Raw genomic sequence first — 26,809 nt, 5'->3', positions numbered from 1 at the left:
GAACGACCGTGAGGGATCGGAGGGGGCTCCGGTGAGGTGCGGTGTATACCATAAGGGTGGGAAAGTGGTTGGTTCGAGGTTGGGAGCGGTGAAGAAACGCTTTTGCAAATCACCTCTGGTCGGCCCTTTTGGGGCATTCGGCTGGGGGAATCCCTTGATGAAGTGATTTGTGAGTGATGAGAAATGTTTCGACGCTAGACGTAACGTTTGGACAACCAACATCTGTCCGGTAGACTAACTAGGCCGGTCCCTTCCCCCTTTCCAGGGCGGCAGGTGACGATGTGACTGCGCATTTTCCCAAAGACCGAAAGTTCTGAGCCGACGGGGTTCATCATTAGTCGGTTCCTCCGGTACCCATGTGACGACTGCTCGTTTCCCTCTGAAGTATCTGCAATGCAAACCGTAGTCCAAAAGGTGCCAGAGCTGAGAAATACGAGGTAATCCGAGATACTTGCCGAGAATCGCGTTGGTTGTCAGGAGGGAGAGCGTGGCAGTTGCACTTTCTCCTGACAGTAGCTGTCACACGAAGTGGCCATGAATACGCCCCTGAATTCCTCTTCAGCATTCGGACGCCCTGGTGATAGATGCCGCAGAGAGCTTTTGGGTTATCTAGCTTAGATCGACATAATGTGGTGTCATCATGACTCTCTTTCTGTGAGGCAGACGGTTCGAACGTTCGACTCTGAAATCACATTTTGATGTTACATCAAGCAACGGTGATGAAGATTAAGTTTGCAACGTTGCTGCCTCATTTTAGGTCGCGACATGTCAGATCATAGCCTTTTCAAAACCCTATGCCTTACATAGAGCTTTAAGGCCGATGACTGCCTTTTTACTCCATAGGCAAGCCCTGTGTCATTCATCCACGAATCCTTCATCGCCGGCTCTTATTGTAGCCGCGTGTGTGATATGACGTAGTTTTTGTTCAGCAGCCGATGTTTAGGTTTGTCCGGCGAAGACTTGATGGTCAGCCATAACGTCTTGAGAGCTGATAAAGTGTAAGAGATGGAGGCTCTGGGATGGGGAATGGCGGCCTTTGCGCAGTGTTTGACGACTTGTTGTAAGATTCAATCGTAACTTTGGCCCAATGTTGTCTTCGGATGCCTGGAATGACCACGTCCGCGATGAAGCGGTTTCTGTTCAAAACCCATCGTTTACCCAACGTCATGACTTTCGTCTCCTTGGGTTCAAGGGTATCAAATCATCAACTTGTCGTCGTCGTCGTTGGAACATCGAAAAAGCCAGTTGTGTCCATTACGGAAGTCTTCTTTTGTGCGACGCTCGTCTCAGAGACCTGCTATTTGTCCGAAGTCGGTGGAGAAATTTCTCACCTTCAATCTTTCTGCTACTCCGAAACAGTTATTGTCCTCTGAGCTTGGAGAGGGCAGGTCGCCGATAGCGAGTTCCCGGAAGCTCGCGCATTACCCCTGCAATTGGGCAAAGCCGCTGGTACTGTTTTGACCGGACACAGTATAGAATGACACATAATCTTCCAGCTTCAGATGCTTGTTGATGTTTCTGTCGTCATTGTTTTCAAGCTCGATGCTACATATTTCTTAGTCTTAAGAAGCCATTCGCAACCCAATGTCATTGCTGCAGACAAGGAGCACTCAAAGCCTTAACACTTCCCTCGCAAGACGGACCCTACTCTCAAATACTTTGAAAAAACCATCGAAATAACAGCCGCTAACATGAACCCTCCAGCAAAGATCCAGGTCCCTTGAAACTCCCTTTGAACATCCGCAACCGAATCTCCTCGACGCCGTTGCGCAGCACCTCCGATGGGGTTGCCGATCAGCGCTCCGATACTCGCAATCGTGTACCCCATGCCCATCCTCGTCCCGTAGTCGGCCATGTCGTCCGTCAGGTTGGCAATCGTGGCCGGCGGCAGCGAGACCATGCCCCCGGACACGAACCCGTAGACGACGGACACCGCGATCAGACCAGGCATGTCATGCGCGAAGCGCAGGAGAAATAAGACAACGGCAGATCCAAGGCAGCAGGGCATCATGATGCTGATACCGCCGTATTTGTCGGCAAGCCAGTTGGGCGCGAGACGCCCAAAGAGGCTGGCTGCGTTCATCGCGCTGAGGATGTAGAAGGACGTGGACTCGTCGACGCCCAGACGGATGGCATATGCATCCACGTAGAAGAAGGGGATGTACACGGAGCCGATCATCAGAGCGAAGGCTGGCATGTGTTAGGGATGGTGTTGAGGTGGGATCCTGTGAGAGAGACCTACCGATGCAAAAGGTTACATAGGGGATGTCATGGAAATGCTTCAGTCGGAAGAGAGCACCGCGGCGCTTGCGGTTTGGCCGAAGACGCATTACGGCGATGCATACCAGGAGACTTGCCGTGACGATGAAGGCAAACACTCGGACGGCCCAAGGAAAGCCGATAGAGGCGATGAGACGTCTTTCCATAATGGGATACACGATGCCAGCTAAATCAAAGTAAGACGACGAGTATCGCTAATGCCATGAGTGCACCTACCCAAGCTACTTCCTGTAGCCGCGATCCCCGTCGCGATCATCCTTCGCTTCTGAAAGTACAGCGGAATCACGGCAACGCAGGTCAATCCCAACAGCCCACTCCCGATTCCCACGCAGAAGGCCTGCGCCAGCAAAATCTGCCAGTACTTCGTACACAAACTGAGCATGAATAGACCTAGGGACGTCATGGCGGTGCCGCAGACAAGGATGAAGCGGAGATATCCCGCGTCAAGCAGCCAGCCTGCGCAGACCCCGATCAGCATCATGAGGAAGATTTGGATAGATCCGATCCATGCAATCGTCGAAGGGTTCGTGTCGGGCAGGAGGTTCGTGGAGTAGTATGCCTGGAAGACGCCAAAAGAGTTGGAGAGACCCCTGATGTTGTCAGCGTACTTGAAAGGTGGTGTTGAAGCCGAATACGTATAGAGGGTTTGTTGTCTTACCATGTGTTGGCAAAAAGAATCCAACTTCCCAAAACTTGAAGCCAGGCGACGACACCGTGATCCATCTGAAGTTCCCCCGGATCATTCTTATCTGAGTTGTGACTGCTAGTGTCTGATACTTTCTGTGCTTTCTCGCCGTCCATCATGACCGTGACGGTATCTATGTCTTCTTGATTTCTTAACACTGACATCTTGAGCCGGCTGATTTCGATGTTTCAGCAAGAAAGAAGAACAAGAAGGCCTCAAATTAGTTTGGATGACGATCTCGTTTTATATTGTGTGATGGTACAATAGGTAGCTATTTTCCGCCCAACCCCTCGCATGGGATTTTGAGCCGAGCATGGCATTTTCGAACCGAGAAATCAGTCCGATGTGTCTCCACAACCAAAGTCCCCCGACAGTGGGCCAAGAATACAATGACAACATCACGATGACCACCGACTAACCAACGAGACACTGCATTGCCATGCTGCTCGCAGCTTATTGAATGGGGTCTGCTGCTTCCGCCGGCTGACTGTGGGGGCATGGAGCTCTACAAGGCGTGCTGTTCTGCACGATCCCACTGATACAGGCGAATAAACCTTCTTCTCTTTCAAGCAATAAATCCCCTGCCGCCTGCCTGGTGAACTACAGCGATATGTACGACAGCTTACGGTCTTGTTCCGTCTAGCTGTTTTGTTTTCTGAGTGTAGAGCTTCTGAGAACCGTTAAGAAAGCCAAAAGACTTTCAGGGTCCTGTTTGTTTCGACGGGTGTGGAACCGCAGACCCCTGTACAGCCCGAAGGTTAGGGACTGAGGCAGGGGTTCGAATCCTACGAAGCCGTGAACTTTGAGACCCGATGCCGAATCGCTGGAATGCCATGCGTTTGTTCGATACGGTTAAGGGGATGAATTTCTTAAAAATATAATCTTACACATAAACCAGTAGCAAGTCTAATTCATGTGATCAAATGAGTAACGATAATTCGAGAGGGGAAAAAGGTTGAGATTTTAATAGATCAATCTGTCGGGAGGGATGGGAGTTTAGGAATGTCGGCTTCGGCTCCGGCTCGACGAATTGGGTCAATTTTCGGGAGTGAGCAAAGCAAGACAAACAAACCTACCTGGAATGCAACAAAACCTTCTCGAAACCAAAAAAAATAAAAAATTGCACAGATTCTGACTCACTCTGGACATCGCGCACTCGACATGCGGCATCAGAACTTCGAACCTCGTTCGGGCGGACGTGGCGCGATGGCTGTCAAGCCATGCATCATAAGCTGCCAAACGGCCCGATACCCCAACATACCAGCTGGGTCCAGTCGCCCGGCTAGCTCAATCGGTAGAGCGTGAGACTCTTAATCTCAAGGTTGTGGGTTCGACCCCCACGTCGGGCTCAATTCCCGTCCGCGATTGACATCCAGCTTCGTTTTTTGATTTTTCCCCCTAGTATCTTTTTGGTCCATCTTTGTTTTTTTGAACTTGAATTACACGATGCTTCCTGCTACCACTTGTGCGGTTTGACTTGATCTGTACCCGTAGGCGTGGTTCGATGCTACAATTTCAATCAGTAGGCCCCTACTAACATCGCCCTCACTAATTCGTGTGAGGACGTTACCCATTTCCACCCATCATCCTCTCAACAGCTTCACTTAGTGTCGTCTTTCCTCGTTGAACTCTTGCACCTTCCACAATCTCCTCGACCGCAACCCCGCCAGGCAAGAAGCTTCTCGTCATCTCCACAAACATGCCGGCCATCGGGGGCCGGAAGATCTCGCCAAAGAACTCCTCCAGCTGAACGCCCTCGACTAGCTTCGCCTCGACGCCCGTTCCTATCCTCCCCTCGAAAACCTTTCGCACGTCTTCCGTCGAATACGTGTCCGGCCCGTGGAGATCGAAGACGTAAGGATTCTCGCCGAGGGGGGATCCGGCTGCGAGCGCTTGCGCGGCGCAAGTTTTGCCGATGTCGTGTACCGAGACCTGTAAGAAGACCATCAACAACCATCAAACCCACCTTGGTGTATAAACCACGCTCACTCACCATGGGTATTTTGTAGTCCGCAGGCGATATAACAGAGTGGAAGTGGCGCTTCTCGCTTTTGGTAGTCTCTAGCGCCGCCGCCCAGTTCTCCATAAAGTACGCGCATCTCACGAACACAACCTCCGGCGCAGAGCCAATAAGTGCCTGTTCAGCTTCGTAATTTGTTTTTATCTCGCCCTACACTCAGATCTTAGCAAAAGTTAGGCCCCTATCGCCCCAGTTTCCTCCCGCCGCTCGTTCAGATCCCAGCTTACCGTGCCGTGTTCTAGCTGCGCCCCCACGCTTGAGATATAAACCAACCGTTTGACCGAGTCCCCAGCCATACCAATGGCATACTTGACATTCGCCGCCATCTCTCGCGCTCTGGTCAGCGGTTTCGATTCGGAATATAGTGGCGGCGTGATGGTCACCACTGCGTCTGCTCCGGAAAACTTGAGACTCCCAACATTCGCGACATCGCCTTTGACAGCCCTGAACCGGGGATGCTCCCTGAATTCGGCTGGCACTCTTCCTGTATCCCGATAGACCCCTGTCACTGTCGGTTCCGATGGATCTTCCAACAACGCTTGTATCGTGGCTTGCCCAGTCTTGGGCGATGCGGGGACGACGACGATCTGCATCGTGCGCACTTTGTTTCGCTGCCTTCGGTTGTGATGTGACGGGAAGAACACGCCGGCGTCTCATCGGCCATATATCGCCCAATCTCCGAAATAAGCTCTACGGGAACTTCAAGATGGATATATATAAAAGATACAAGCTACTAAAATGACATCATGGGCCACGGTCTAGACGTGGCCGGGCGGCCCCGCATCGCAGTCCGTCGATGCGTCAGTGGCTGCGTTATGTTTCACGCTTAAAGCTTCACCAAAGGGCGTCTGCTTCATTGCCCAGTTTTCCTGTCAGCTGAGCCCGAAGCATGAACTTCGACTGCGTTCGAGACTCCTCCTCCGCCTGCCAAAGCATGGTGGAGGGGCGACATCGGGGAATTTTCCCCCTCTACTCTGCCGGTTCCATGTGTCGTCCCAACTTCTCGACCTATCAACCAACATAGTTCGCGGCAGAGGCCCAAGCTCTTGCGATCTTGGCCAGAGCAACTTCGGCCCTTCCCGGCGCCGGATTCAGCGAGCTGTTGCTGTGTTACTCAACGCCCGCAGAGGGCTAGGCCGAGGGTCTGACTTGCCTCAACTCGCAGCAAAATCGTTCCGATATCGTCTTCCATCCAGCAGAGAATGTGTCTCTCTGCGAACTAGTGTCAATGAAACTCAAAAGTCACAGTCCGAGGACCGCCTCGGTTGTGCTTCACATTATCCGTGATTTTCCCCCAGATAAGCTCATCATCATTGACATAGCAACTTCCCACAAGAAGATGGTGATTCTCCCTTCGGCGTACGACAAAAGGCATGCGACCTCCAAACAACACAATGACCTCGTCCCCGGGCCGCATCATCTTGGGGCCGATCCCCACGCGCCCGTCTCGAGTCACAAAAACGCGGCGGTGGTTGGCAGCAACAGCGACCCCTACCAAGAAGCTCACAAGTTTTCTGTCGCGCTCGGGGTCTCCGAACGACTCTTGCACGGCTCCAGACTCGGCCAAGAAGGTTGTAAAGGCCAGGAAGTTCTCAGAAAGATCTTTGACCAGTGTATCCTGCTTTATTTCTTCGACCGACCCAAACAGGCTTTGGTCCAAGGCCATGGAGAACCCGCCATATTGCATCATCGAGGAGTAGTTGGATCCGATGGATGCCCCAAAGAAACTGCCCAAGACTGCCTTGCAAAACGCCATGTCGAGCAAACTTCCGTCGCGGTATAATGTTCCCCTCCTGGGGTTGATGGGCAAGCCGTAGAGGTCAAACCAAGCCTTGATAACGGCAAACCCTGCGAGCCTTGACCCGGAGACAAACTCAAATACATCGCTCATCCTGTCCACGACGTCCACATGGTATCCATCGACAGAGAGGACCCGTGGTCGCACTGGCTCAGCTACCGCGGGAATATCGTGCAGATCGGCCAGGTATGGATCAGTGCGGCCTTTTGAGTAGAACCCAGTAAAGAAGACTCCTCTGAAGACAAGACACGTTCTTCCCTCGAACCATTTGGGTACCCAAGACGGGTACTCTCCTATCCCTGGCTCCTGGTTGTGCGAAACATGGTCAAGGACGTCCAGCACCCGCGGTGTCTTGCGGAGGAGAAACCTGGCCAAGTCGCAGTAGACCGCCACCGTCTCTCGCTTGTAGTCCGGCATCAGCGCCTTGGGCGTGCCGAAAGTGCCTTGGGGGTGGAATTCGTTGATGAAATCAGATATTCGCTTCAACCCACGACGGACCAGGCGGCCGCGCCAGCTCACCTGGCCACTCGCCGTCGCTGTCAAAGCCAGTATAGGATTGATTCCCTCGTCGCAGATTCCGAGCAAGGAAAATATCCTGTCGCGGTCATCAGTCGCCTGAAAGGTTCGTGTGAGTTCCAGAAGGTGCAGAAAGCCGCCCAGAGATCCTTGCACCTCTGTCTGGTACACTGGATGGTTGGGCTGCCGGACCATCAAGATATTGTTCCATAGCTCCCATGGTGCGTTTACCGCCACTTCTTGTTTCAATTGTACGAGGAATAAGGATGATGCGATCAGGTCGAAAAACGACATCTCCAAATCCTCAATCTTGGCTATGGCCCAGGACGATGCCACAATCTCTTGAACGCACCAGCAGCGAGTGAAGTATGGCCGTTGGAATACCTCATCCAAATTCGTCATGGCAGACTCAGGGATATCTTCCATCATGCTAGAGACTAGAGCCTGAAGAGTATCCGAGTCAGGCGGAGCACTATCCGCGCCGCTGCGAGCCGGGTCTGTGTATTCTCTGAGTCTAGCAATCCTCTCCGCAGCTTGCAATGCTTCATGAGTTCCACTAGTCTTGAGACCCAGCCAAACAACGACACGGGCGGCATGCTTGTAGACTAGCCTCATGTATTGAACCTGACGAGCGCGCTCGTCCAGGTTCGACTGGTCAATGCAGAGAGCATCAACCCAGAGACGCCGAGCCTGGTTCGGGAAACGCAGTGACCGTAACGCATCTTCGAGGTTTGGTTTGATGGGTAATGGATGACCGTCGAGCCAAATGTAGTCTCTCGGTTGTTCTGTCGGCTTGCCCCAAGTGTATGACAGGGCTTCGTAGGGAGGAGCTTGCTCGATGTGGACAAGCTCTAGATGCGCCTCGAAAGGGTCTTCAGCTGACCCTGGTTTGAGCAACAGCAGCCGTGTGAAAGGCGGTGGACGAGTTTGCTCAACAACAGGCGGCAGAGGCTGATAACGATACGATGCATCTTGGTCCATCGTCGCAGGGTGTTGAGTATCGCAGACTTCGGTGCTTCAGATCTGAGTGTTCCAAAGATCAGCCTCGCGTTCGCCATTTCAAAGGCTGTGATGCGAGGAAATTCATCACCACATCACGTGGGCTTTGTTGTCGCAACCCAGTCTCGGTGTCAGATACGGGTTAATTTGTCCGGATCTGCAGGGATCACGATGAATGCAGAGAGTAAACCTGCCACACCAAAACTCAGCCGCTCGCGCTAAGCTCTCTGCATGCTGCTGCAACCTACGGGGGTCGACCAGTCGTTGAACGCCGCCAAGACCATGGAGCAGGAATAGGATTCAACGTATCATATTGAGTAATCAGTGAATGAGTATAGATTCACATCATCGTGGTGGTGCGTGACTTGAACCGTCCGACGTTCGATCCTGACCTGCACCTCCCCATCCAACGCCTGATTCTCATCCGGTTCTTTTCCGTGTCCGATTTGGGTATCATTACAGTAAAACAAGAACTGATGCTACTAATATCCGTCACACTCGCATTTTCTCGTTCGTGAAATTCGTAAACCAGGCTTCCGGCACGACTCTCCTTTGTAATTTCAGGAGGCGGGGCTGCCGCGTGTCCCATCGCTCATCGAATCTCAGGCTCTTTCATGAAGTCGGGGATAGGAAGGCCAGCTTCAAGTACAGAGATGTCCCAGGGGTCGGCTGGCCTTTCATCCGCAGCAACATCCTCCATGGTGAGGTCCTTCGCATGAACTTGTCAGCCGGGCGATGTATAATGCGATTAATCGTACTCACGCTGTGTACAGAGACGTTGTTAGAGTCCCGTTCCCGTTCGACATTCGCGCCATCGGTGTCCGCTGCGTAGATTTTGATAGAACGGAGATGTGTGTCTTTGCCGTTCTGGTGGTTCTCGAGTATCTGCATCTGGAACACATACGACACCAGGGTGTTGCCGTCAGGACCACCGCCGGAGCCAGCGATGGGAACCAGCTGCCATCCTGAAGGTGCTGACAGATCCATAGTGGCGAATTGAATGAGATTGTTCTCGCTGGTTCCTGACTTGAAGATGATCTTGGTGGGCGTGTAGGACTCGTCCTCGTTGTAGTCCACGTAGAAGCGGATGTCTCTGATGCCGACACGCTTGATGAAGTAGACGGTCAATTTGTGGGGCTGAGGCCCGTCGGATCTGCAAGCAGTCAGTCTCGTGCTGCCCTTGCCAAAACATTGTGTAGAGGGAGACAAACTGCCAGTAACTCTTAAGGCTGTCATGCCGGAGCTGATCAACGCCATTCCCCTGCTTGTGGCTGCTGACGGTGAACTTCCCCAGGTTTGAGATCTCCTTCAGACCGGCAGCAACAGGATCGAACTCGGGTTCTTCTTCTTGCTGGTCGATGTGATTCTCGCCGTCTTCGACACTGGTGTCCTCGGCGGAGATGTCACCGAGGTCTTCCAGAGGACCGCTGCCGCCCTCTTCATCCGAGTACTCGGGAATCTGTGCATTTCGTAGATACTCTTCCATGCTTGCATCTGCTCTCATAGCAGCCCAATTGACGCGTTGTGGGGGGAATGCCTCGCCGTCATCAGAGGCGTCGTCGTCTGCATGCGAGCCACCTGGGTTGAGAGATGAGTCAGCAGCAGGGCCAATCCAATGCGTGGGTGAGGTGAAGATAAATTCGGATGTTGAAACAGGGACAGCTGCGTGACTGGGTTCTTGCTTGTTGGATCGTCTGAAACCGATGAAAGGGTCGCGTCAAAAGGTGCAGCTGGTTTGCAGTTGCCAGCCACTGCCCGTTTGTTTCTTTCCACCAGAAAGTAAGGCAGGTGTTTCCCCAGCTAGGCAGGTAGGTACTTATTGAAGGCGGTAGAGCAAAGTCAACCTCGCCTGCCGTTTTCAAGGCAGACCGCCATGCAGCGAAACCGTTGCCTGACGACGAGACAAAGACGTGGCGCTAGTTTTATGACGCCGGTGAGGGAGGTACCCCTGGGCTGGTTACCTTACCTTAAGGTACGCGCTGCGGTCGCTGCTGGCGCGGTGGCAAAGACGACCCTGTTTCTGTCTTGCTGCATTGATTGGACACAAGGAAACTGCCAGACCTACCATTTGGGCCGTGATTTCTGGTCGCCCTGCGATCATAATAATCGTTCATCCACTGTTCCTGACGCCCGGAGTCGAGGCCCAGGGAGCTCCGTCCGCTGCCGAAATCCTCAGCCCCTCCTGGAGAAGCATGAAGCGCTGGCCTGTTCAGAGTGGCACTCACGTTCGACCTCCTTTGGCCATCCATACCGCTGACCATTGCGAATGATGAATGCAGGGACTTATCGGGGTGCCAAATGTGATCTGAAATGGCGCTGTGATGGTGAGAGCACCAGCAACGGGCACCCCGTGGGGCCAACCAGAGTCACGTGTTCGCTTGTCGGTGAGGGATTGCTCACCGAGACATCGTCAACAGTACAGCAGTAGGCTATGGCATATTACAAGGTACAAAGCGTAACATTAGTCTGAGCGAGGTGACTTAGTGTCCCTTTAACTTCTTTAAATAGTCTCAGGGTTGCATGCGTTGACATACTTCGCAGGGTGGCTAGAGTTGTCGCCTGACCTTTGTCCCAGGTTGCAACATCCTAGTTCCAGATATCGAGCAAGTTGACTGACCCGGAGAGGGTTGGCTGAGAAACCCCAAGAACACTCTAGACAGTTTTCATCGATTGGTGGAGTTGTCCTTCGCTAACAAGCTGCAGTTCAGCTGAACGCCTCATTTGCTTCTTGTGTGGTCCAGGCCCAACTTTACCCCGACCCCGTGTAAGCCATCTATTCTCGCCTTCATGGGCCAACAGCAGCTCCTTCCAATTCCGTCTCACAATATCGAGAGGCTAATGCAACCCCTCTCTCAGGTTACTCAATCTATGGTACAAGAAGTATGTCAATTGCCTCAAACCAGCGACCTCAGCAAGGCTGCACCTGTCTAGGTCTGAGTCGTTGCCCAATCTGCCCATGGCCCGATCGACTAAGTTAACCAATGACAACATTTCGATTCACTCCAAGCAGTTAGCTGGAGTCTAATCTGGTCTCAATGCCCGGGACTTTTGGCCTGCAGCCCTGGTGTCAATGGTGGCAAGGTGCATGTTCCAGTTACTACACGGCTCCAGAGCGGCACCTACAACATACAGACGATGGACGTAAAACCAAGTGTTTTTGACTTTCGAGATGGTATGTTAAGGGCGTGAGGATTCAAGTTGATGAAAATCTCATTCGCCAGTTCTTGCAGAGGCTACCTACCCGAAATCTATAAAAGACAGTCCATTTCCTTCTGGGAAGCCATTGTCATTCATCAACTCAGACACATATCTTGTAAACCTACTTGACCGTACATCACCATGAAGGCGTCTGTCATCTTCTCAGCTCTGCTCATCTCCAGCGCGCTCGGAGCCATAGACGACTATTGTACGGACAGCAATGTAAGCGAGTGAAGGTCGAGCCCTTTGTCCGCCGACTCTGACATTCTTCAGGGCAACGTCGGGACCTGTCAAAAAACGTCGAAGTGTAGCTCCCTAAATGGTCTCACTGTGAACAACAAATGCCCCAACGATCCAGCCAATGTCAAGTGCTGTCTCTATCCCGACTGCAAAACCGAAAGCGGCATCTGCAAGAAGGACAGTCTCTCCTGCCCCGGCGGCTACGTTACGTATGTGGACAGCGCCCTCTCTCTGTCGTTTTGAACAACCATGGACTCCAAATGGAAACCTGCTAACCTCACGCTTTTGCAGTGGCGAGTGTCCAGGCAAGGCACATTACCGCGTAAGTCATTAGCTGCATCTCATCCGCGCCCATCTGTCTAACGTGACAACAGTGCTGCAAATGGGCCCAGAAGCCACCGATTTGTACCAGGGGAGACAAGGGCCGCCGCTGCATTCCCGTCGGATCATGAACAGAGAGTTGGCACGGTTATGCAAGGGAAAACTTTGGGTTATCGTATTGAATTGACTACTTCTGCTGGTGTCTTTTGATAGCTTCTGCGCATGTGAAGGGATACGCTGCAACGTTGCCATCGGCGGTGATTCATGTTTCAACAGACGATCTTGCCACTGCCAGTCGACAGGACGAAAGGGTTGGATACCTATGTCTCAAGAAACACACATGTCTTAGCATGTGAGCCACGTTGGTGGACCTCGACTTCCATGGTGTAGTGGATGTCGCGGTGAGTATTGGGCTCTGCTCCGAAGAGCTGTTCATCTTCCTCGAAACAAAAATCGAAATAAACCATGGGGAGCGTGGTAGATCTCGGAGTGTAGTCGAGGGTTTGGTGCGCGATGTGCGCGCTGTACATGTCACGGGGGTTGATTCACAGGACACGACGCGGGACGTCGGTCAAGCGAGCAATTACATTGCATTTTTCCTGCCAGTAAAAAGAGAAACTATGCCCATCCAATGATCAGACCATATAAAACCCCCAGGTCCATCCCATAACGCCGGCCAGAGAGATCAAGGTATCATACAGCGCATTGAAGAAGATTTTGATCCACATGAGGCCCAAGGTGCCGTCTATGAATAAGAAATGCGACGCCGCTTCTGCTTGGTCCCTTCCTAAGCACCAAGAGAGCTGCGCTTCTTCTTCAGCTTCTTCTCCTTCTTGGGCGTCTCGTCGTCCTCGTGCTTGCGCTTCTTCTTGCTCTCCTTGACTGGCGTCGCGTCGGCCTCCTCGCCGTCCTTGCGCAGCTTCTTGAGCTCCTTCTTGCTGAAGACGACGGGAGAGCCGTCCTCGCCGAGCTGGACGTCGCCGCGCTCGAACTTGCGCTTGAACTTGGACACGCTAATGCCGGCCTCCTCGGCCAGACGCTCGTAGTCCTTTTCGCTGAGCTTCGCGGGGGTGCCCTTGACGGTCTTGCTCTCCTTGACGGGGGTCTCGGCCGCGGCGATGGAGACGCGCTTCTTCTCCTTCTTCTCCTTCTTCTTGTCCTTTTTGCTCTTCTTCTCCTCTTCGCTCGCGTCGTTCATCTCCTCGTCCTCGTCTTCGCTGTCGGCATCCTTCATCTCCTCGTCAACGACCTGGATAAGCTTGCCGTTGGTCTCGACACCATCGGCGTCGGCGTTGTACTTGCGGCTCTCCTTCAGGCTGAAGCCACCAGGGGTGGTGAGCTGACCGTCGGGGCCGACACCGACACCCTTGGGCAGGAGAGGCTTGCCCTCCAGTTTGCGGAGGAGGTTCTCGAGCTTGATGCGGTTGGTGAGGCCGAGGATGCTTCTCTCCTCCTCATCGTCCTGGTTCTCGGTATCGCCGAGGGCATCGACACGAAGTCCGAGAGCAGTCTTGGCGGCGAGCGAACGGGCAATCTTTCCCTTGTTCTTGCCGGTGGCCTGGCCGACGAGAGAGGAGTGGTAGATGATACCGTACTTCGGTGTGTCGTGCTTGGTCTTCAGCGCACGGAACAGGGCCTTCTCGGCACCGAAAATCTGGATGGTGGAGGAGGGAGCCTTGGCCAGGTTGATGAGGGAACCGGCGTGGGCAATCAGACGGGCACCGACGAGGTAGCCGACCAGAGCGGTCAGGTTGGGAGCGAGAGCGCGCATGCGGGTCTCAAGGTAGTTGGAGAGCTGAGCGCGGTACTCGGAGTAGGTGATGGTCTGCTGGGCCAACAGTTGGATGTTGTCCAAATCTTCAGGGGTAATCTCAGTTCCCATGGAAATCTCTGCAGCAGTCTTGACAGGGCCCTCGAGCTCCTCGGGGAGGATGTCGGAGAGGTCGGTCTCCGCGAAGTTTTGACGCATGCCAACAGCGACAACGAGACGAGCGTAAACGAGGTTGTCGTTCAGGATCTTGGCCAACTCAGGGAAGTGCCAGCCGTACCATTCCTTCGTGCGCATGGCGTAGACGTTCAGCTCCTTGTCGAGGTCGTCCACCAGCTTGATAGCCTGAACGACCATCGCGTCGACCTTGTCGGCGGAGAACTTGAGCTTGTGGCGGGAGATGGAGTGGGACAGACCGAGGGCCATGCGGTCCATGGTCTCGGTGGTGAGGCCAGGCACCAAAGAGGACATGTTCTCACGAACAGCACGGAAGAGGTCCAGGGTGACGGCGTCGGAAACGGCCTGAATGTTCAACTCGGGGAGCTTTCCGATCGCAGTACCGAGCTTAATGTCGGCAACAGCGAGCGAGGCCTTCTTCTCGTCCTTGATCTCCTTGAGCAGGTTGGCGAGCAATGGGGGAACGCGACCCTCCTTGAGACCAGCGGCTTCCTCGACGGCGACGGCGGAGCTATCGAACTTGACGAAGGACTTGAGCTTGAGCCTATGCGACGGTCAGCTTTGCGTCTTTGTTTCGCAGTTGTGCAGCCGTCTTCGCGGTCTCCAGCCCAGAGCTGCACCGCGAGGCGCGCCTTGGCTGGTCGGCGAGGTACGGTTAGCCATTGGCTTTTGTGGACGCGACTTACATCTCATTGATCTTCTCCGAAGAGGTAGGACCAGAAGTGAGCTCATCGCGCTTCAGGAGCTTCTTGTCAGCAGCCTTGAACAGACCGTAGCTGTGTCTCGTGTTAGCTCGCGGGTGTCCAACGCCATCTTTTTTTCTTGTTCTTATTGTAGAAAAACTTACCCTGCCGGCGTTTCGGCGAGAACGAAGAGAGACATTGTGAAATATTGTCGGATCCCTTCCAAGCAAGCCGTACAGATCCCTCGGGTAAAATCCTCCGCGCGTGGGTGTAAATGTTGTTGTCCGCGGAGGCAGGCTCGAGAAGCGAGTTGATGGGTTTGGAAATATTTTTTTTCTGAACCAAGCTCCACCTAATTTTTTTCGACGGCGGAACTGGGCGCCCCCACTCTAGACCAATTGGCAAGTGGGATGGCTCGGAGCGCGTAAAAACCGTTTCGCCGACTGGCTGGATGCGGTGGGCCCGTGCGCCACTCTCTGCACGGTAATGATGGGGACTGGGACGCCAGGCTGGGACCTGGATGCTACGAGTGCAGTGTTTGGCCGAGTCCTAAGCGTAATATCCACGACCGCAGCTGTCTCCGTTTGCGCCTCCACAACACCGGCGTCACCTCTACAGCTCTCTTGCATCGAGCATCAGCAAGCAATATCCAACGTCAAGATGGAGGGTCTTTTCTTCAACGTCAACAGCGGGTAGGTCACCAGCAGACCATTGCGTGTGGCGTTGCGCTCGTCGCTGATCATCATACAGCTTCCTCGAGGGCATCGTCCGTGGCTACAGAAATGGCCTCCTTACAAGCTCCAGCTACAGCAACTTGACCCAGTGCGAGACCATCGATGGTCAGTATCATCCCACCATCTGACGCGATGACATTCTGACTCGTTTCCAGACCTCAAGCTGCAGCTTGGCCCTGCCTATGGCGACTTCCTCGGCAACCTCCCTCCCAACCCCTCGACGTCAGCCCTGGCCGCGAAGACGACCGACAAGCTCGTCTCCGAGTTCCGTTATGTTCGAGCCAACGCTATCGGCACTCTTGCCAAGTTCATGGACTACCTCACCTACGGCTACATGATCGACAACGTTGCCCTGTTGATTACCGGCACCCTTCACGAGCGAGATACCCGTGAGCTTCTCGAGAGATGCCATCCCCTTGGCTGGTTCGAGACCATGCCCGTTCTGTGCGTCGCAACGAACATCGAGGAGCTGTACAACAGTGTCTTGATCGAGACGCCTCTTGCCGCCTACTTCAAGGGCAGTCTTAGCCACCAGGATCTCGACGAGCTCAACATCGAGATTGTCCGCAACACCCTGTACAAGAACTACCTCGAGGACTTCTACAACTTTGTCAACACGCACCCTGAGATGTCCGGCTCGCCCACCTCCGAGATCATGTCCGAAATCCTCGAGTTCGAGGCCGATCGCCGTGCCATTAACATCACCCTCAATTCCTTCGGTACCGAGCTGAACAAGTCCGACCGTAAGAAGCTCTACCCCAGCTTCGGCAAGCTGTACCCGGAGGGCACCTTGATGCTCTCTAGAGCAGATGACTTCGAAGGCGTCCGCCTGGCTGTTGATGGTGTCTCGGACTACAAGAGCTTCTTCGAGGCCGCCGGTCTTGGTGGTGGCCCCTCTGGACCTGGCAACATGGGTGGCGGCTCCAGCGCCGATGGCAGGAGCTTGGAGGATATGTTCTACCAGAAGGAGATGGAAATTTCCAAGAGCGCCTTCACCAGACAATTCACCTTTGCCATTGTTTACGCCTGGGTGAGGCTTCGTGAGCAGGTAAGATCTTCCGGTTACTATCATCTAGAACATCAACTGACGTACTATAGGAAATCCGAAACATTACTTGGATCGCTGAGTGCATAGCCCAGAACCAGAAGGACCGGATCGGCAACTACATCAGCGTTTTCTGAGTTTGGTGTTTCCAACTGTTCTGTTAAGTTTTGTAGAATACCAGTGTTTCATCGTTTCAATGGCAGGTTCATCACGGCGCAAGGAGGCAGCTCAGGTTCATGACGGGGAGATCAGCATCTGTACCGATCGCTATATTGTACATAGAGGACAATTACAAGTCTGAGTTTTACAAGTCTTCTATCTTCATTCCCTAGAAGCTGATCTGCTCCTGCCAGGTTGCTGGTGACAGACCCAGCTTCTCCAGCATGCTTGTCCACCTCTCACTGCCTCTCTCCTTCTTCTCCATGTACCTCATCAACCTCTGCCTTCGGTGGCACAGCACTCTCAAATTCCTCTTGTTGTGCTTGTCCTTGTATCCGCGGTTCTGGCCCAGCTCCTTGGCCAGCTTCCTGATCTTGGCCGTCAGGATCGCAATCTGCACCTCTGAGCTTCCCGTGTCGGGCCCGGCTCTCTCGGGCTTCGGGGGAGCGTTGGGGTCGGCGAGGGCCGACTTTGGCTTCTGTCTCAGGACCTTGTCGGTGTTGTGACGTCCAAACTCTTCCACGCATCTCTTGATGTTACTGTGCAGAAGGATCTTGGAGTTGGCGTTCTCCAGAGAGAGAATGCGGTTCAGAATCTCCACCACCTTGGCATGGTTCTTCTCGTGCTCCTGCTCCGCCTGTTGCTCTTTGACGGGGTCTGCTGTCTCGGGGTTGTCGCTCTTCAACGGCTTCGTGAGGGTGTACGCCTTCTGTATCACTTGTTCCAGTTCGTCGCGGGTGACCAGGTGGTTGAGGAGTCCCGGTGTTGTCGGAAGCGCATGGCCTTCGGCGATGATTTTGCCCTTTCCGTCCTTGATATCGGGTGTCTTGGGCGCTTGGCCGGCCGAGTCGAACGATTCGACAAAGGGAGATGGGATGCCGTGGATCGGGTCGCCCCAGTTCGCGTCCTTCTCCGCCTGGATCTCAGCCTGCCTCTTCACGTTGGCGGCCTTGCGCTGCTGCGCCTGCTGGTATCGGTACGGGTCTGACTTCGCCTTGCGCTTCCGCTCCCTCAGTGAGAGGTTTGCGGTTTGGACGACGGGGAGGAAGCTTGGGGTTGCTGGCCTCACAGCTGGGCGCAGGCACACTATCTCGAGCAATTAGCCGTCGGTTCACTTCCTTCACAGGTTCAATCGCAGCTGGAGCTTACGGCTAACGGTGCCTAGCCGTTGCAGGCTCTGTAATCTGGGAGGCATGGCGGCGACAGTTCCCCTTCAACACGATCATCGGCGTGGAGGGTCGCCATAAAATTTCCAGCCTCAATGGCCCCGTCTTCCAATCGCTCGAAAAGGGTGGGGCCACAATCCACGTTCGGCCTAGCGCTTTCCGTCACGTGCGGCATGAAGCAGCTGCGACCCCAAGTGCGGCTAGTCCCGGTTCGGCTAGCGCGGTCAGGGCAGGCGAGCGCGCACACTTCTCTGAATATTGCCTGGAACTTTTTTCCTCACGAGAAGCTCTTGATCGAAAATACTCCTCCATCACCACCAAGTCGCCCCTCGTCACCCCCGTGGAAGATCGACCCAAATCGCCCAAGATGGCTCCCGCTAACCTGCCCTCGGTCTTCAATGCCACTTCCCAGGACATTGAGATGCTGCTTGCAGCTCAAGCCCACCTGGGAAGCAAGAACCTCCAGACTCACATGGAGCCCTACCTCTGGAAGACCCGCGCCGACGGTGTCAACGTGATCAACGTTGGCAAGACCTGGTAAGAAGAAACCGATCCACAACGACGAGCTTGCGACGCAGGAGGGAAAATTATACACCAAAATTCTTTTCTTGGCCTGTTTGCGCGCGCATCAGCAGCGATTTTGCAGCAATTCGCTGACTTTTTTGCGCCAACCTACAGGGAGAAGATTGTCCTGGCCGCCCGCATCATCGCCGCCATTGACAACCCGGCCGACATTTGCGTCATCTCCGCCCGTCCCTACGGCCAGCGCGCTGTCCTCAAGTTCGCTTCCCACACCGGTGCCGTCGCCATCGCCGGTCGCTTCACCCCCGGTTCCTTCACCAACTACATCACCCGTTCCTTCAAGGAGCCCCGCCTGATTATCGTCACCGACCCCCGCACCGACGCCCAGGCTATCAAGGAGGCCAGCTACGTCAACATCCCCGTCATCGCCCTCTGCGACACCGACTCTCCCACCGAGTACGTCGACGTTGCCATCCCCACCAACAACAAGGGCCGTCACTCCATCGGTCTCGTCTGGTGGATGCTCGCCCGTGAGGTCCTCCGCCTCCGCGGCACCATCTACAACCGCGAGACCCCCTGGGACGTCATGGTCGATCTGTACTTCTGTATGTGTTTCCCGCTCCTTATGGCAGAGGTGCTGGACAATGGCTAACCGAGTGCGCGCTTGCGCCGCAACAGACCGCGACCCTGAGGCCGAGGCTGAGGACAAGGTTGAGGAGGAGAAGCTCCCCGGCGTTGAGGAGGAGGGCCCCGCTGCCATCGAGTCCGGCTTCCCCGCCGCCGGTGGTGACTGGGACGCCGCCCCTGCTGCCGCTGGCTTCACCGGTGCCCCCGCCGCCACCAACTGGGACGGTGCTGAGGGTGACTGGGCTGCCGCTGGCGCTGCCGGCACCGCTGGCGACTGGGCCGGCGAGGCCTCCGCCGCTGCTGCTCCCAAGGAGTCTCAGTGGTAAACTTCCTGATATTGCGGTGTCGGTCAGGTAGTGGACCAAACGAGAGGGGCTTCGGACAATGACAAACCAACAAAAAGACAAAACGAACACGAGAAAAAGATCCCTCCCATGAGCGTGGGATTGAAAAAAGCGATTCGTCAAAACACTTGCAAAAATGGTCGGCGGGAAAACACAGCAATGGTCATGGAAAAATGGTAGATACGTCTTCCCGGAGTTGTTTATGATTGCTGGTAGCATCTTGGGGCAAAGGGTTCAAACTCGGCCGCACTAATGAGGGAAAGATACTCGAACCAAATCCGTGATATAGTCTATACTCTGGATTGTGCATGTATTGGGGGAGAGGGAAAGCCCTGTGGGCCCAGTAGGGGTGGACTTGATCGTTATCCCGCCCTTTTACTCTTTGAGGCTTCTGGTTGATGAAGAACTCGCATTGCAAAATACCACAACCGTCGTTGGTCTCTCACCTGCGCTTCCACACGTGTTTGAGTGGTGACGTGACCTCGGTGTCCTGCATGGACTGTCTTGAATGCCCATGTCCTGTCATCCATCTGCTGTTGCCTGTAAGCCATCTCAGTGCCGGTATTGGCATGCCAAACATTCATTCCATTGCATCCATCGTAAGACTCTGCCGGGAAACAAAAAGATCAGACCAAAATCTGCCGATCTGGCAGAACGAGTTTTCCCAGCCCTTGGTTTGTCAAGCGGCATCTTGAAATCCGTTCCCAACCAAGACGGCTTAAAGGCAGCGGAAAGGCGAGCAGTAGGTGACTTGTCGTCTATGCTGGTCATCTCCTCGGTAGTCATCTCCTTGGTCGAGTTTCATGATTGGATAATTGTGGGAGTAGCAATGGTTGATGGCGCGTGGTAACCGGATCACTGCACAGGCGTATGACCTGCAGGAGCCACCAGAAGAGTCACGAATGGGGGTAGCATTATTCAATTGTCGAAAAGTTTCTCTGATTTACTCGCCTAGAGTATAAATCTAACATGCAAGGGGGTATTGAACGTTCGTTGCTCAAGAGACAAAGCCCTGAGCCTAGGAAGCCCGACATGTCCGTTCCGTCCCAAAAGTCCCATTTCCTAACAACTCCTGGTGCTTGCCTAATCGCTCGCTCGCTCGCTCAAATGACGCTGAGTTGGGGTATAGACAGCCATAAGTATCTATGTGCATGTTGGGCCTACCATGGCCACCTCTTACTTCATCCTCCATTCCGAGCCGTGTATGCTCTTGTGATATCTTGTTAAAATTAACAGTACAGGGTATATTTCCACTACCTCGAGGATGCCACCTCGAGTAGGGTCGTGTAGAACGACGATCGCTGAAAGAAGCCTTAAACGAATGTGTAGTTTGGGTATGTGCTTGTTGTACAGGTTTGGGGAAGGAAACGTGAGCGAAGGTCGTGATCCGTAAGAAGCACATGTACAAAATCCGGGTATCTTTCGATGGTCGTAATTGCCTTATAGGCTCTGTCATTATGAAAATGACGTAATTAAGTAATAGATGCCGCGAGCAGTGCCAATATTGTTTGGCCTACTCTAGGCGGTGAGAGTGTTTGCGAATCTCTTCATCGCTCAAAGCACTCATCCAGAGGCAGCGCTCAGTGATGCCCTCAACAGGCTGGAATTCGTACAGAGTACTGGCCTCCAGTAGCCTGAGTAATGTCTTGACAATGGTAGCCGAGTACCTGCACCTCTCAAAGTTGACCAGAGGGGCGGTTGTCGGCGAGCTAGCAATCTCAGACGGCCGCTGCGCGTTGAATAGAAGATCATGGGTGTAGATGCCGACGAATGGGATGCAGCCATCGTCGGAGCCTCCCTCCATCTCCGCACGCAAGTTGTAGAAGTTTCGTGTAGGGGAGATAAGACCCTCGAGTTCTTGCAAAGTTTTCATATCGTAAGGCGGTACCATGGCCCAAGTCCTCGTCAACCGCGACGCCTCCATCGACGTGAGAGCAATGGTGATCTGGCTCATGGTCGCAAAGTTCCGGTAGCGGCGGCAGTGAGCTGCGATGTGAATGAACTTGATGATACAGCGCGCCCGCTCTTCAATGTTCTGGGTTAGCACAATCTCGCTGCAGGCCCACTTGACCATGATGTTGAAGCGAGCGATGACTACTTCAACGCCATGAGCATCTGTGTTCCGGAGAAAGTCAACCCAAGACCTGGAGTCATTGTTGGTTGCGTTCTTCCAGCCCATCTCGATGAGCTCTTTCCAGTCGATCTCGTTCAGAGCGTCCTTTTCAATGAGAGTGAACTGCTGGGCCAAGATCTCTGAATCGAAGGCGAGGATGAAGGGCAGATGCACCGAGAATCTCAATGACGACTCTCGCTCTTCCTCAGGTATCTTTGGCTGCCCGCGCAAGGCCTCCCTCGTACCAGTGGGATCAGCGGGGGAGTTGAGGTACAAAGCATCAGTCGGAGTTGCGTCAGGAGTTAGCGGCAGGGGCTTCCGCTGGAAGACTTGACTCTCGCGAAGCTCCGGGATCATGGCAGCTTCAGGCGACATACGAAGAGCCTGGACGAGTGTCATTGGCGGCGAGGGAGGATTTTGGCTGTCAACAGGGCTAACGACTGATTCTCGCAGAGGACGAGGGTCGAACTCAAAAATCGAGGCGCTGCGATGTGACTTGGGCGCCTGCGGCTTCGGTGCCACGAATTCGTCTGCTTCGACAACCTCTGCCGAAAGCTCGGAAGATAAGTCGGAAACATTGTCGTCCTCTCCATCGCTGTCGTCTTCCAGGAATGACTGCTCGCTCGGCGGCGCCTTTGTGTCACCTGACTTGATCTTCTCCATACTCTCTGTCTTACGCACGAACTCGTAGGACGAATGATGGGATCCAGTGTCTTCCATGGGACGAGGTGTCACAGCCGGCGTGATATCGTCGTCTGGTCCCTGGAGAATGGACATATTGGTCCACTCGCGAACGCTTGCCTTGCTCTGGCCGTCATCTGAGAAATCTCGTTCCAAAAGGGGTATCGAACAATACGATCCTCCCGACTTTTCGGACAGGAACGAGCCTGTTTCTGTGGGCGGTCGTTGAGGAATATCAAGGAAACTTGCATGTGCATCGGGTCCCTCTTGATGCTGGTGAGTCGGGATCGCATCTCCAGGCAAGACATGCAAGTGCCGGTTTTGTCTGCCCTGCTTGGGTGATCCTTCCATGTCGTTCTTTGCCACCATCTCTGCGATCACACCTGGAAGAGGGGTGTTGGCGGGTTCCATGGACAGCTTGAATGTCCTCTTCTCGTACTTGCCCTCCAGCTTAAGTAGAGCCGACTCAACTCCACCGTCATCGTCAGCATCGTCTGGAATTTGTGCCAACTTTTGTGCCTCCGCCTCGAAAGACGGACGCATAATTGGTTTAGACGAGTGCGTGCTGAACAGAGAAACTTGACGTTTGGCCGACGGCTCTGCCAGGGCCCCGAGCGAGAAAGTTTCCGCGTTGTCCTGGTGGGAAAACTCGCTAGAAACGACATCGACAAAGGCACTGGTATCATGGTTCGAGCTTTGCAGATAGGAGCTTCGCATAGACTCTGAGTATGTCGTGAGGGAGCCAACAGACCGCGACTTACGCAGTGGGAAGGCGTCCAAATCGCCGACATTGTTTACAGCTCGCAGGTCACCGCCGGGGCGTCGTCTCAGGATGCGGAGAGGTTCAGGCACAGGACTGGGCTCGTCCTCGTCAGAAATCGAGTTCTCCGAGTAAGTCGTCGCATCGAAGCTCTTCACTGTCGAGCGTGGGTTGAAAGCACTTCCGAAAGAGGCAGCACGTCGGGGAATTGTAGCAGAATCAAGGGAGCGATTGGTCCTGCTCGACTTTTGACGAATATGCCTCTTCGCGGATCTTCTGAGAGTGGGACGCCTTGAAATCGGTCCCACAGTGTCTGATGCGGGACGATCAGTGTCTACAGAGGGACGTGCCTGACTATCGCCCAGCGTTGCTAAGTCAGGAACGAATGGCGGTAAGGGATCGGCAGATAGAGACGGTCTTATGACATGCTGATTGAGAAGATATGAAGACCGTCTAGGGGTACCCATCAGATGTCCGGGCGGCGTGTTCGGCGGTGTTGGATCAGCTGCCGGCGGCATGAAAGAATCGGCAAAGGCCTCCACAGAATCATTGACTGGAATTGCTCCATGCATTGCGGGAAGAGGGCTGGTCACCGTGTCGTCGACGATGACAATCGACTTGCTCCCGGTGGTAATGGCCATGTCGCTGACAGGTCTGAGGGTGTCATTGTCGTGGATGCTGCTGCCAAAGGCCGACGTGATATGGGCCGCGGAGTAATCCAGGGCTCCATCAGGAAGTGCACTATGCAGCGCTCCGATGGTCGGATTGAGATAGCCGCGTCGTTCAGCATCTGCCGCAGCCTCCACCGCGGCGTCTTCTCGAACAGCCTTCTTGAAGTCCTCCACAATCTCTGCACCCAATAGGTCGAGTCGAACAGGGGGCCGGGTGCCATTCAGTCGCGGTTGAGCTTGCGGGACGATGGCGGTCCCAGGGAGCCGGTTAGTGGTGGCTCCACGGGGTCCAATGGGCGAAATGTTGATGAAGTTGCCCTGGGTTGGGGAGACGTTCTGTCCTCGCGTGCCGAGCGCTCGTCGTACGCTGCCGATCAGCTTCCTCATACCTTGTCCCGACATCGCCGATGCGGTGCTTCTGTGCTCAGGGGGCACTTGGAATAGGGTGGTCTGTCGCTGGTTTTCGCCACTAAGGCTAGGAGACATCATCTCAACGTACGGCTGGCCAGGAGGCATCAAGTTTCCCCTGACAAGGCTGCCAGCAAAAGGCAGCGACATGAGAAACTCGGTCTCCTGGAATATCGTCTTCTCCGCTGCATGCTGCTTTTCTCTAAGAGAATCAGTCAGGCTTCCGCTCCTCTTGTGTCCGTGGCTGGGCCTGACGCGCTTCCCGACCAGAGCTCTTGGTGTCGTTGCTACCGGACCAGCACTCGAGTAGACGGAGCTGGATGGCGCTACTGGGTGAGCACCCAATGTAGTATTGCCAGCCGGCTGAGCTCCTCGTGTGGTCTTACCAGGAAACGAGCAGGAAATGACGTCCATGCTCACAATACTAGTGGGTGATGCTGCTTGCGTCCTGTCAAATTCCTGTACATTTTGGTTTTCCGGCGTAGAGGGTCTCTCCAAAATGGGTTGAGAGTCCCCAAAGTGTCCAGCGCGGGAAACGTCTGCATAGAAGCTGGCTTGCTCCTTGTCCTCTATAATAGGGACGAAAAGAGAATCTAGCTGAGGAGCAGCACCGTCTTGCTCCCAAAATGAAGGGTCCAGGCTGGCGTTTCGATGACCCGCAATGCCACCCGGGGCGATGGGTACGTTCGGGCCCAGGGAGGAATCGAACTCAGGACCATCCCAAAACTGTGCGCACACACGTCGCCAGCACTTCTTCAGCTCCGCAAGAATCTTCAGTTGAACCTTTCGTCCTCGCGGATCGGTGGAAAGCTCATCAACCATATCGTTCAGCAGGTTGCAGAAAGTCACTCGAAGAGCATACTCGATGACAAAGTCGTCGATGAAGTAGTTGAGGATCCAGTGGCGCATTGCCACGAAGGTGCGAACTCGCACAACCATGCCGATCTCATCATCTCGGCCCAGTGCCCATCTTAGTCGAGCAAGCAACATCCTGAGCAAGTCAGCCGGCTCCAGAAAGGCCCGGTACGTGAGGAAGAAGTCGGATATAAGCTCATAGTCGAGGAAGCTGGGCGAAGTGATTTCAGCCACTAGGCGGGGTGGCGTTGCAGCGGTCACGGCGCCTGTAGACGGCGAGTAGCGAACCAAAGATCGGTCGTCGCATGCCGGCTTGAAAGTGAGAGCATCGAACATGGCCGGTTCAATGACCAGATGAGTGGACAGGTAGGTCGAGCGGATGGGGGGCAACCGGGGCGTTGTCATGGGAGCTGGACTGAAGGATACGGCCGGCCCCGTAGATTCCAAGGGTGGCAGTCGTATTTGAGGAATCGAAATGGGGGTGGGCTTCCTGGAAGAAAACGACTCTGGTATTCTCGGGGTAAGTTCGCCCGTGGGAGTTCGATGAAGGAAGGAAACGTTGCTCGAGCGGGGAAACTCTTCTGTCGGCGCATAACTCGATCCTCTGAAGAAAGCCGTGCCTCTAGCAGTAAACCGTGGGTTGCCCAATTTCCAGCTTGGAATCTCGATGTCTAGCAAAGGAATGTCGGGAGCGTCCAGATCCTCGGTGGTTTTCGATCGCTTCTCCTCTCCTGGTTTGGAAATGATGATTTTGAAGCCCTCGGCCTCGGAGTTCCTGCTCGTCGCGCCATCATGTGCCGTCGAGTCGGAATGTGCACGTCTATGCTGAGAAGGCCGTGGGGCGTGACTAGGGAAAAAGCGTTTGTTGTTCACCGTTGGGGGAGATGCGGCGGTTGCAGGCGTTGCGGGAGTAGGTGGCGTGGCTGTCCACTGGCTGAGATGAAGATCAGTTGCGTCTTGTTGTCTCTGCTTTTCGGTCAAGGCATCAAGGCCGGCTGTCCCAGGTGGCGTTATGGGAAAAACAAAATTTGGCTGAGGAAACCTCTGGTTGGCGGGCCGGACTGTCGGTCTGTATGTTGTCAGTACGTTTCCGGTCGAAATGCGAGATTACGCCCAGGTCCCATCATTCCTGCCGCGGCGTGCGGGACCAAATAAACAACGGTCACCGCAACCAGCAAAACAAACGCCAGGGGAAGCCCACCTCAAGTATATCCGTCCATTGTTCCCCACGTTGGCAACGGTAAACTGCCTTCCTTCCCGACCAGCGGAGCCTCCATCAGGGGTGATGTCGAACTTGTTGTCGTCGGCCGAACTGTCGGCCCTCAAACGGCGAGCGGGTGACTGATTCAGATTCCATTCTTCCGACTTCTTCTCAGTCACGGGGACCAATGGCTTCGCCGAGGCGCCTGGCATGCGCATCTTGCTGGTCCATTTCCCCCCGGTAATAGCGCCAGAACCTTCCTTTCCGCCAGCTGACTTGGGCGGCTTTCCAAACCTCGCGCTGCTGAAAATGGGACTTCTCGGACTCAGAGGGCTCTGGGGAGGCTGATCGCGATGGGTAGAGCGGGGAGAGTGAGGCGACTGGGGAGAGCGCACGCTGAAGCCGCGTCCAGTTGGCGAGGACAGCGGTTCGGTGGCCTCCATGGCCGCGGCCGGTATCGCGATGATGATTTACAGCTGCGAACAGCAGGTATTGCTCGCTGAAGTGACTAGTCGCAGAGGTGTTTTGGTCAGCATAACGGTGAGAACAAGGGTAGAATGTCGACGGAATGTGACGATGGGCCAGGCGGCGTAGAAAAAGGGTAGTAGATTGGAGGGAAGTCAAAGCGAAGGGCGGGTTTGTTTGCGTCAAGGCTCCAGGCTCTAGGCTCTAGGCTCTAGGCTCCAGACTCCGGACGACCGAGACGGGTTTTGAGCAGTGGTTCGAGACTTGATCCAAGGGCCCTCACGGGTCCGTGGTGTCCCAAGACCCGAGAGGCGAGTTTAGAGTAGAGGTGGAACGTGGAGGCAGACACAGACGGCGATAGGGAAAGATGGTA

General features: G+C 54.4%; 10 protein-coding genes across 10 annotated transcripts; 3 read left to right on the top strand and 7 right to left on the bottom strand.

The window, feature by feature from the left end:
- Nucleotides 1-1,421: 1,421 nt before the first annotated feature.
- On the bottom strand, nucleotides 1,422-3,129 carry asaE-7 (MFS transporter asaE; the record flags this gene model as incomplete). The annotated part of the gene is made up of 5 exons (XM_036635712.1): nucleotides 1,422-1,545; nucleotides 1,692-2,190; nucleotides 2,243-2,446; nucleotides 2,497-2,870; nucleotides 2,939-3,129. The coding sequence occupies 5 exons, from the start codon at nucleotides 3,127-3,129 to the stop codon at nucleotides 1,422-1,424; spliced, it is 1,392 nt and encodes a 463-aa protein (XP_036499477.1).
- A 1,402-nt stretch (nucleotides 3,130-4,531) lies between these two features.
- Nucleotides 4,532-5,578, bottom strand: CGCS363_v003862 (uncharacterized protein; the record flags this gene model as incomplete). Its single annotated transcript, XM_036635711.1, has 3 exons — nucleotides 4,532-4,897; nucleotides 4,959-5,135; nucleotides 5,213-5,578. The coding sequence occupies 3 exons, from the start codon at nucleotides 5,576-5,578 to the stop codon at nucleotides 4,532-4,534; spliced, it is 909 nt and encodes a 302-aa protein (XP_036499478.1).
- A 632-nt stretch (nucleotides 5,579-6,210) lies between these two features.
- CGCS363_v003861 (Heterokaryon incompatibility protein 6, OR allele) lies at nucleotides 6,211-8,280 on the bottom strand (the record flags this gene model as incomplete). The annotated part of the gene is made up of 1 exon (XM_036635710.1): nucleotides 6,211-8,280. One exon carries the CDS (start codon nucleotides 8,278-8,280, stop codon nucleotides 6,211-6,213), a length of 2,070 nt encoding a protein of 689 aa, XP_036499348.1.
- A 610-nt stretch (nucleotides 8,281-8,890) lies between these two features.
- Anapc10 (Anaphase-promoting complex subunit 10) lies at nucleotides 8,891-9,784 on the bottom strand (the record flags this gene model as incomplete). The annotated part of the gene is made up of 3 exons (XM_036635709.1): nucleotides 8,891-9,007; nucleotides 9,061-9,451; nucleotides 9,510-9,784. 3 exons carry the CDS (start codon nucleotides 9,782-9,784, stop codon nucleotides 8,891-8,893), a joined length of 783 nt encoding a protein of 260 aa, XP_036499349.1.
- Nucleotides 9,785-11,637: 1,853 nt separating this feature from the next.
- On the top strand, nucleotides 11,638-12,188 carry CGCS363_v003859 (uncharacterized protein; the record flags this gene model as incomplete). Its single annotated transcript, XM_036635708.1, has 4 exons — nucleotides 11,638-11,718; nucleotides 11,770-11,945; nucleotides 12,028-12,058; nucleotides 12,111-12,188. 4 exons carry the CDS (start codon nucleotides 11,638-11,640, stop codon nucleotides 12,186-12,188), a joined length of 366 nt encoding a protein of 121 aa, XP_036500307.1.
- A 656-nt stretch (nucleotides 12,189-12,844) lies between these two features.
- On the bottom strand, nucleotides 12,845-14,884 carry nop58 (Nucleolar protein 58; the record flags this gene model as incomplete). The annotated part of the gene is made up of 3 exons (XM_036635707.1): nucleotides 12,845-14,546; nucleotides 14,689-14,778; nucleotides 14,850-14,884. The coding sequence occupies 3 exons, from the start codon at nucleotides 14,882-14,884 to the stop codon at nucleotides 12,845-12,847; spliced, it is 1,827 nt and encodes a 608-aa protein (XP_036500306.1).
- A 461-nt stretch (nucleotides 14,885-15,345) lies between these two features.
- On the top strand, nucleotides 15,346-16,601 carry vma-6 (V-type proton ATPase subunit d; the record flags this gene model as incomplete). The annotated part of the gene is made up of 4 exons (XM_036635706.1): nucleotides 15,346-15,377; nucleotides 15,436-15,524; nucleotides 15,575-16,467; nucleotides 16,518-16,601. The coding sequence occupies 4 exons, from the start codon at nucleotides 15,346-15,348 to the stop codon at nucleotides 16,599-16,601; spliced, it is 1,098 nt and encodes a 365-aa protein (XP_036500305.1).
- A 191-nt stretch (nucleotides 16,602-16,792) lies between these two features.
- Nucleotides 16,793-17,818, bottom strand: rpsO (30S ribosomal protein S15; the record flags this gene model as incomplete). The annotated part of the gene is made up of 2 exons (XM_036635705.1): nucleotides 16,793-17,709; nucleotides 17,773-17,818. 2 exons carry the CDS (start codon nucleotides 17,816-17,818, stop codon nucleotides 16,793-16,795), a joined length of 963 nt encoding a protein of 320 aa, XP_036500304.1.
- A 338-nt stretch (nucleotides 17,819-18,156) lies between these two features.
- RPS0 (40S ribosomal protein S0) lies at nucleotides 18,157-19,264 on the top strand (the record flags this gene model as incomplete). Its single annotated transcript, XM_036635704.1, has 3 exons — nucleotides 18,157-18,326; nucleotides 18,468-18,916; nucleotides 18,990-19,264. 3 exons carry the CDS (start codon nucleotides 18,157-18,159, stop codon nucleotides 19,262-19,264), a joined length of 894 nt encoding a protein of 297 aa, XP_036500303.1.
- Nucleotides 19,265-20,795: 1,531 nt separating this feature from the next.
- LTE1 (Guanine nucleotide exchange factor LTE1) lies at nucleotides 20,796-26,414 on the bottom strand (the record flags this gene model as incomplete). The annotated part of the gene is made up of 2 exons (XM_036635703.1): nucleotides 20,796-25,839; nucleotides 25,972-26,414. 2 exons carry the CDS (start codon nucleotides 26,412-26,414, stop codon nucleotides 20,796-20,798), a joined length of 5,487 nt encoding a protein of 1,828 aa, XP_036500302.1.
- Between the last annotated feature and the right edge of the window lie 395 nt (nucleotides 26,415-26,809).

This window comes from Colletotrichum siamense (genome assembly GCF_013390195.1).
Source record: "Colletotrichum siamense strain Cg363 chromosome Unknown KSG_Cg363_contig02, whole genome shotgun sequence".
Lineage (NCBI taxonomy): Eukaryota > Fungi > Ascomycota > Sordariomycetes > Glomerellales > Glomerellaceae > Colletotrichum > Colletotrichum siamense.
The sequence above is the reverse complement of the archived record's forward strand: the minus strand, read 5'-3'. Positions and strand labels throughout refer to the sequence as shown.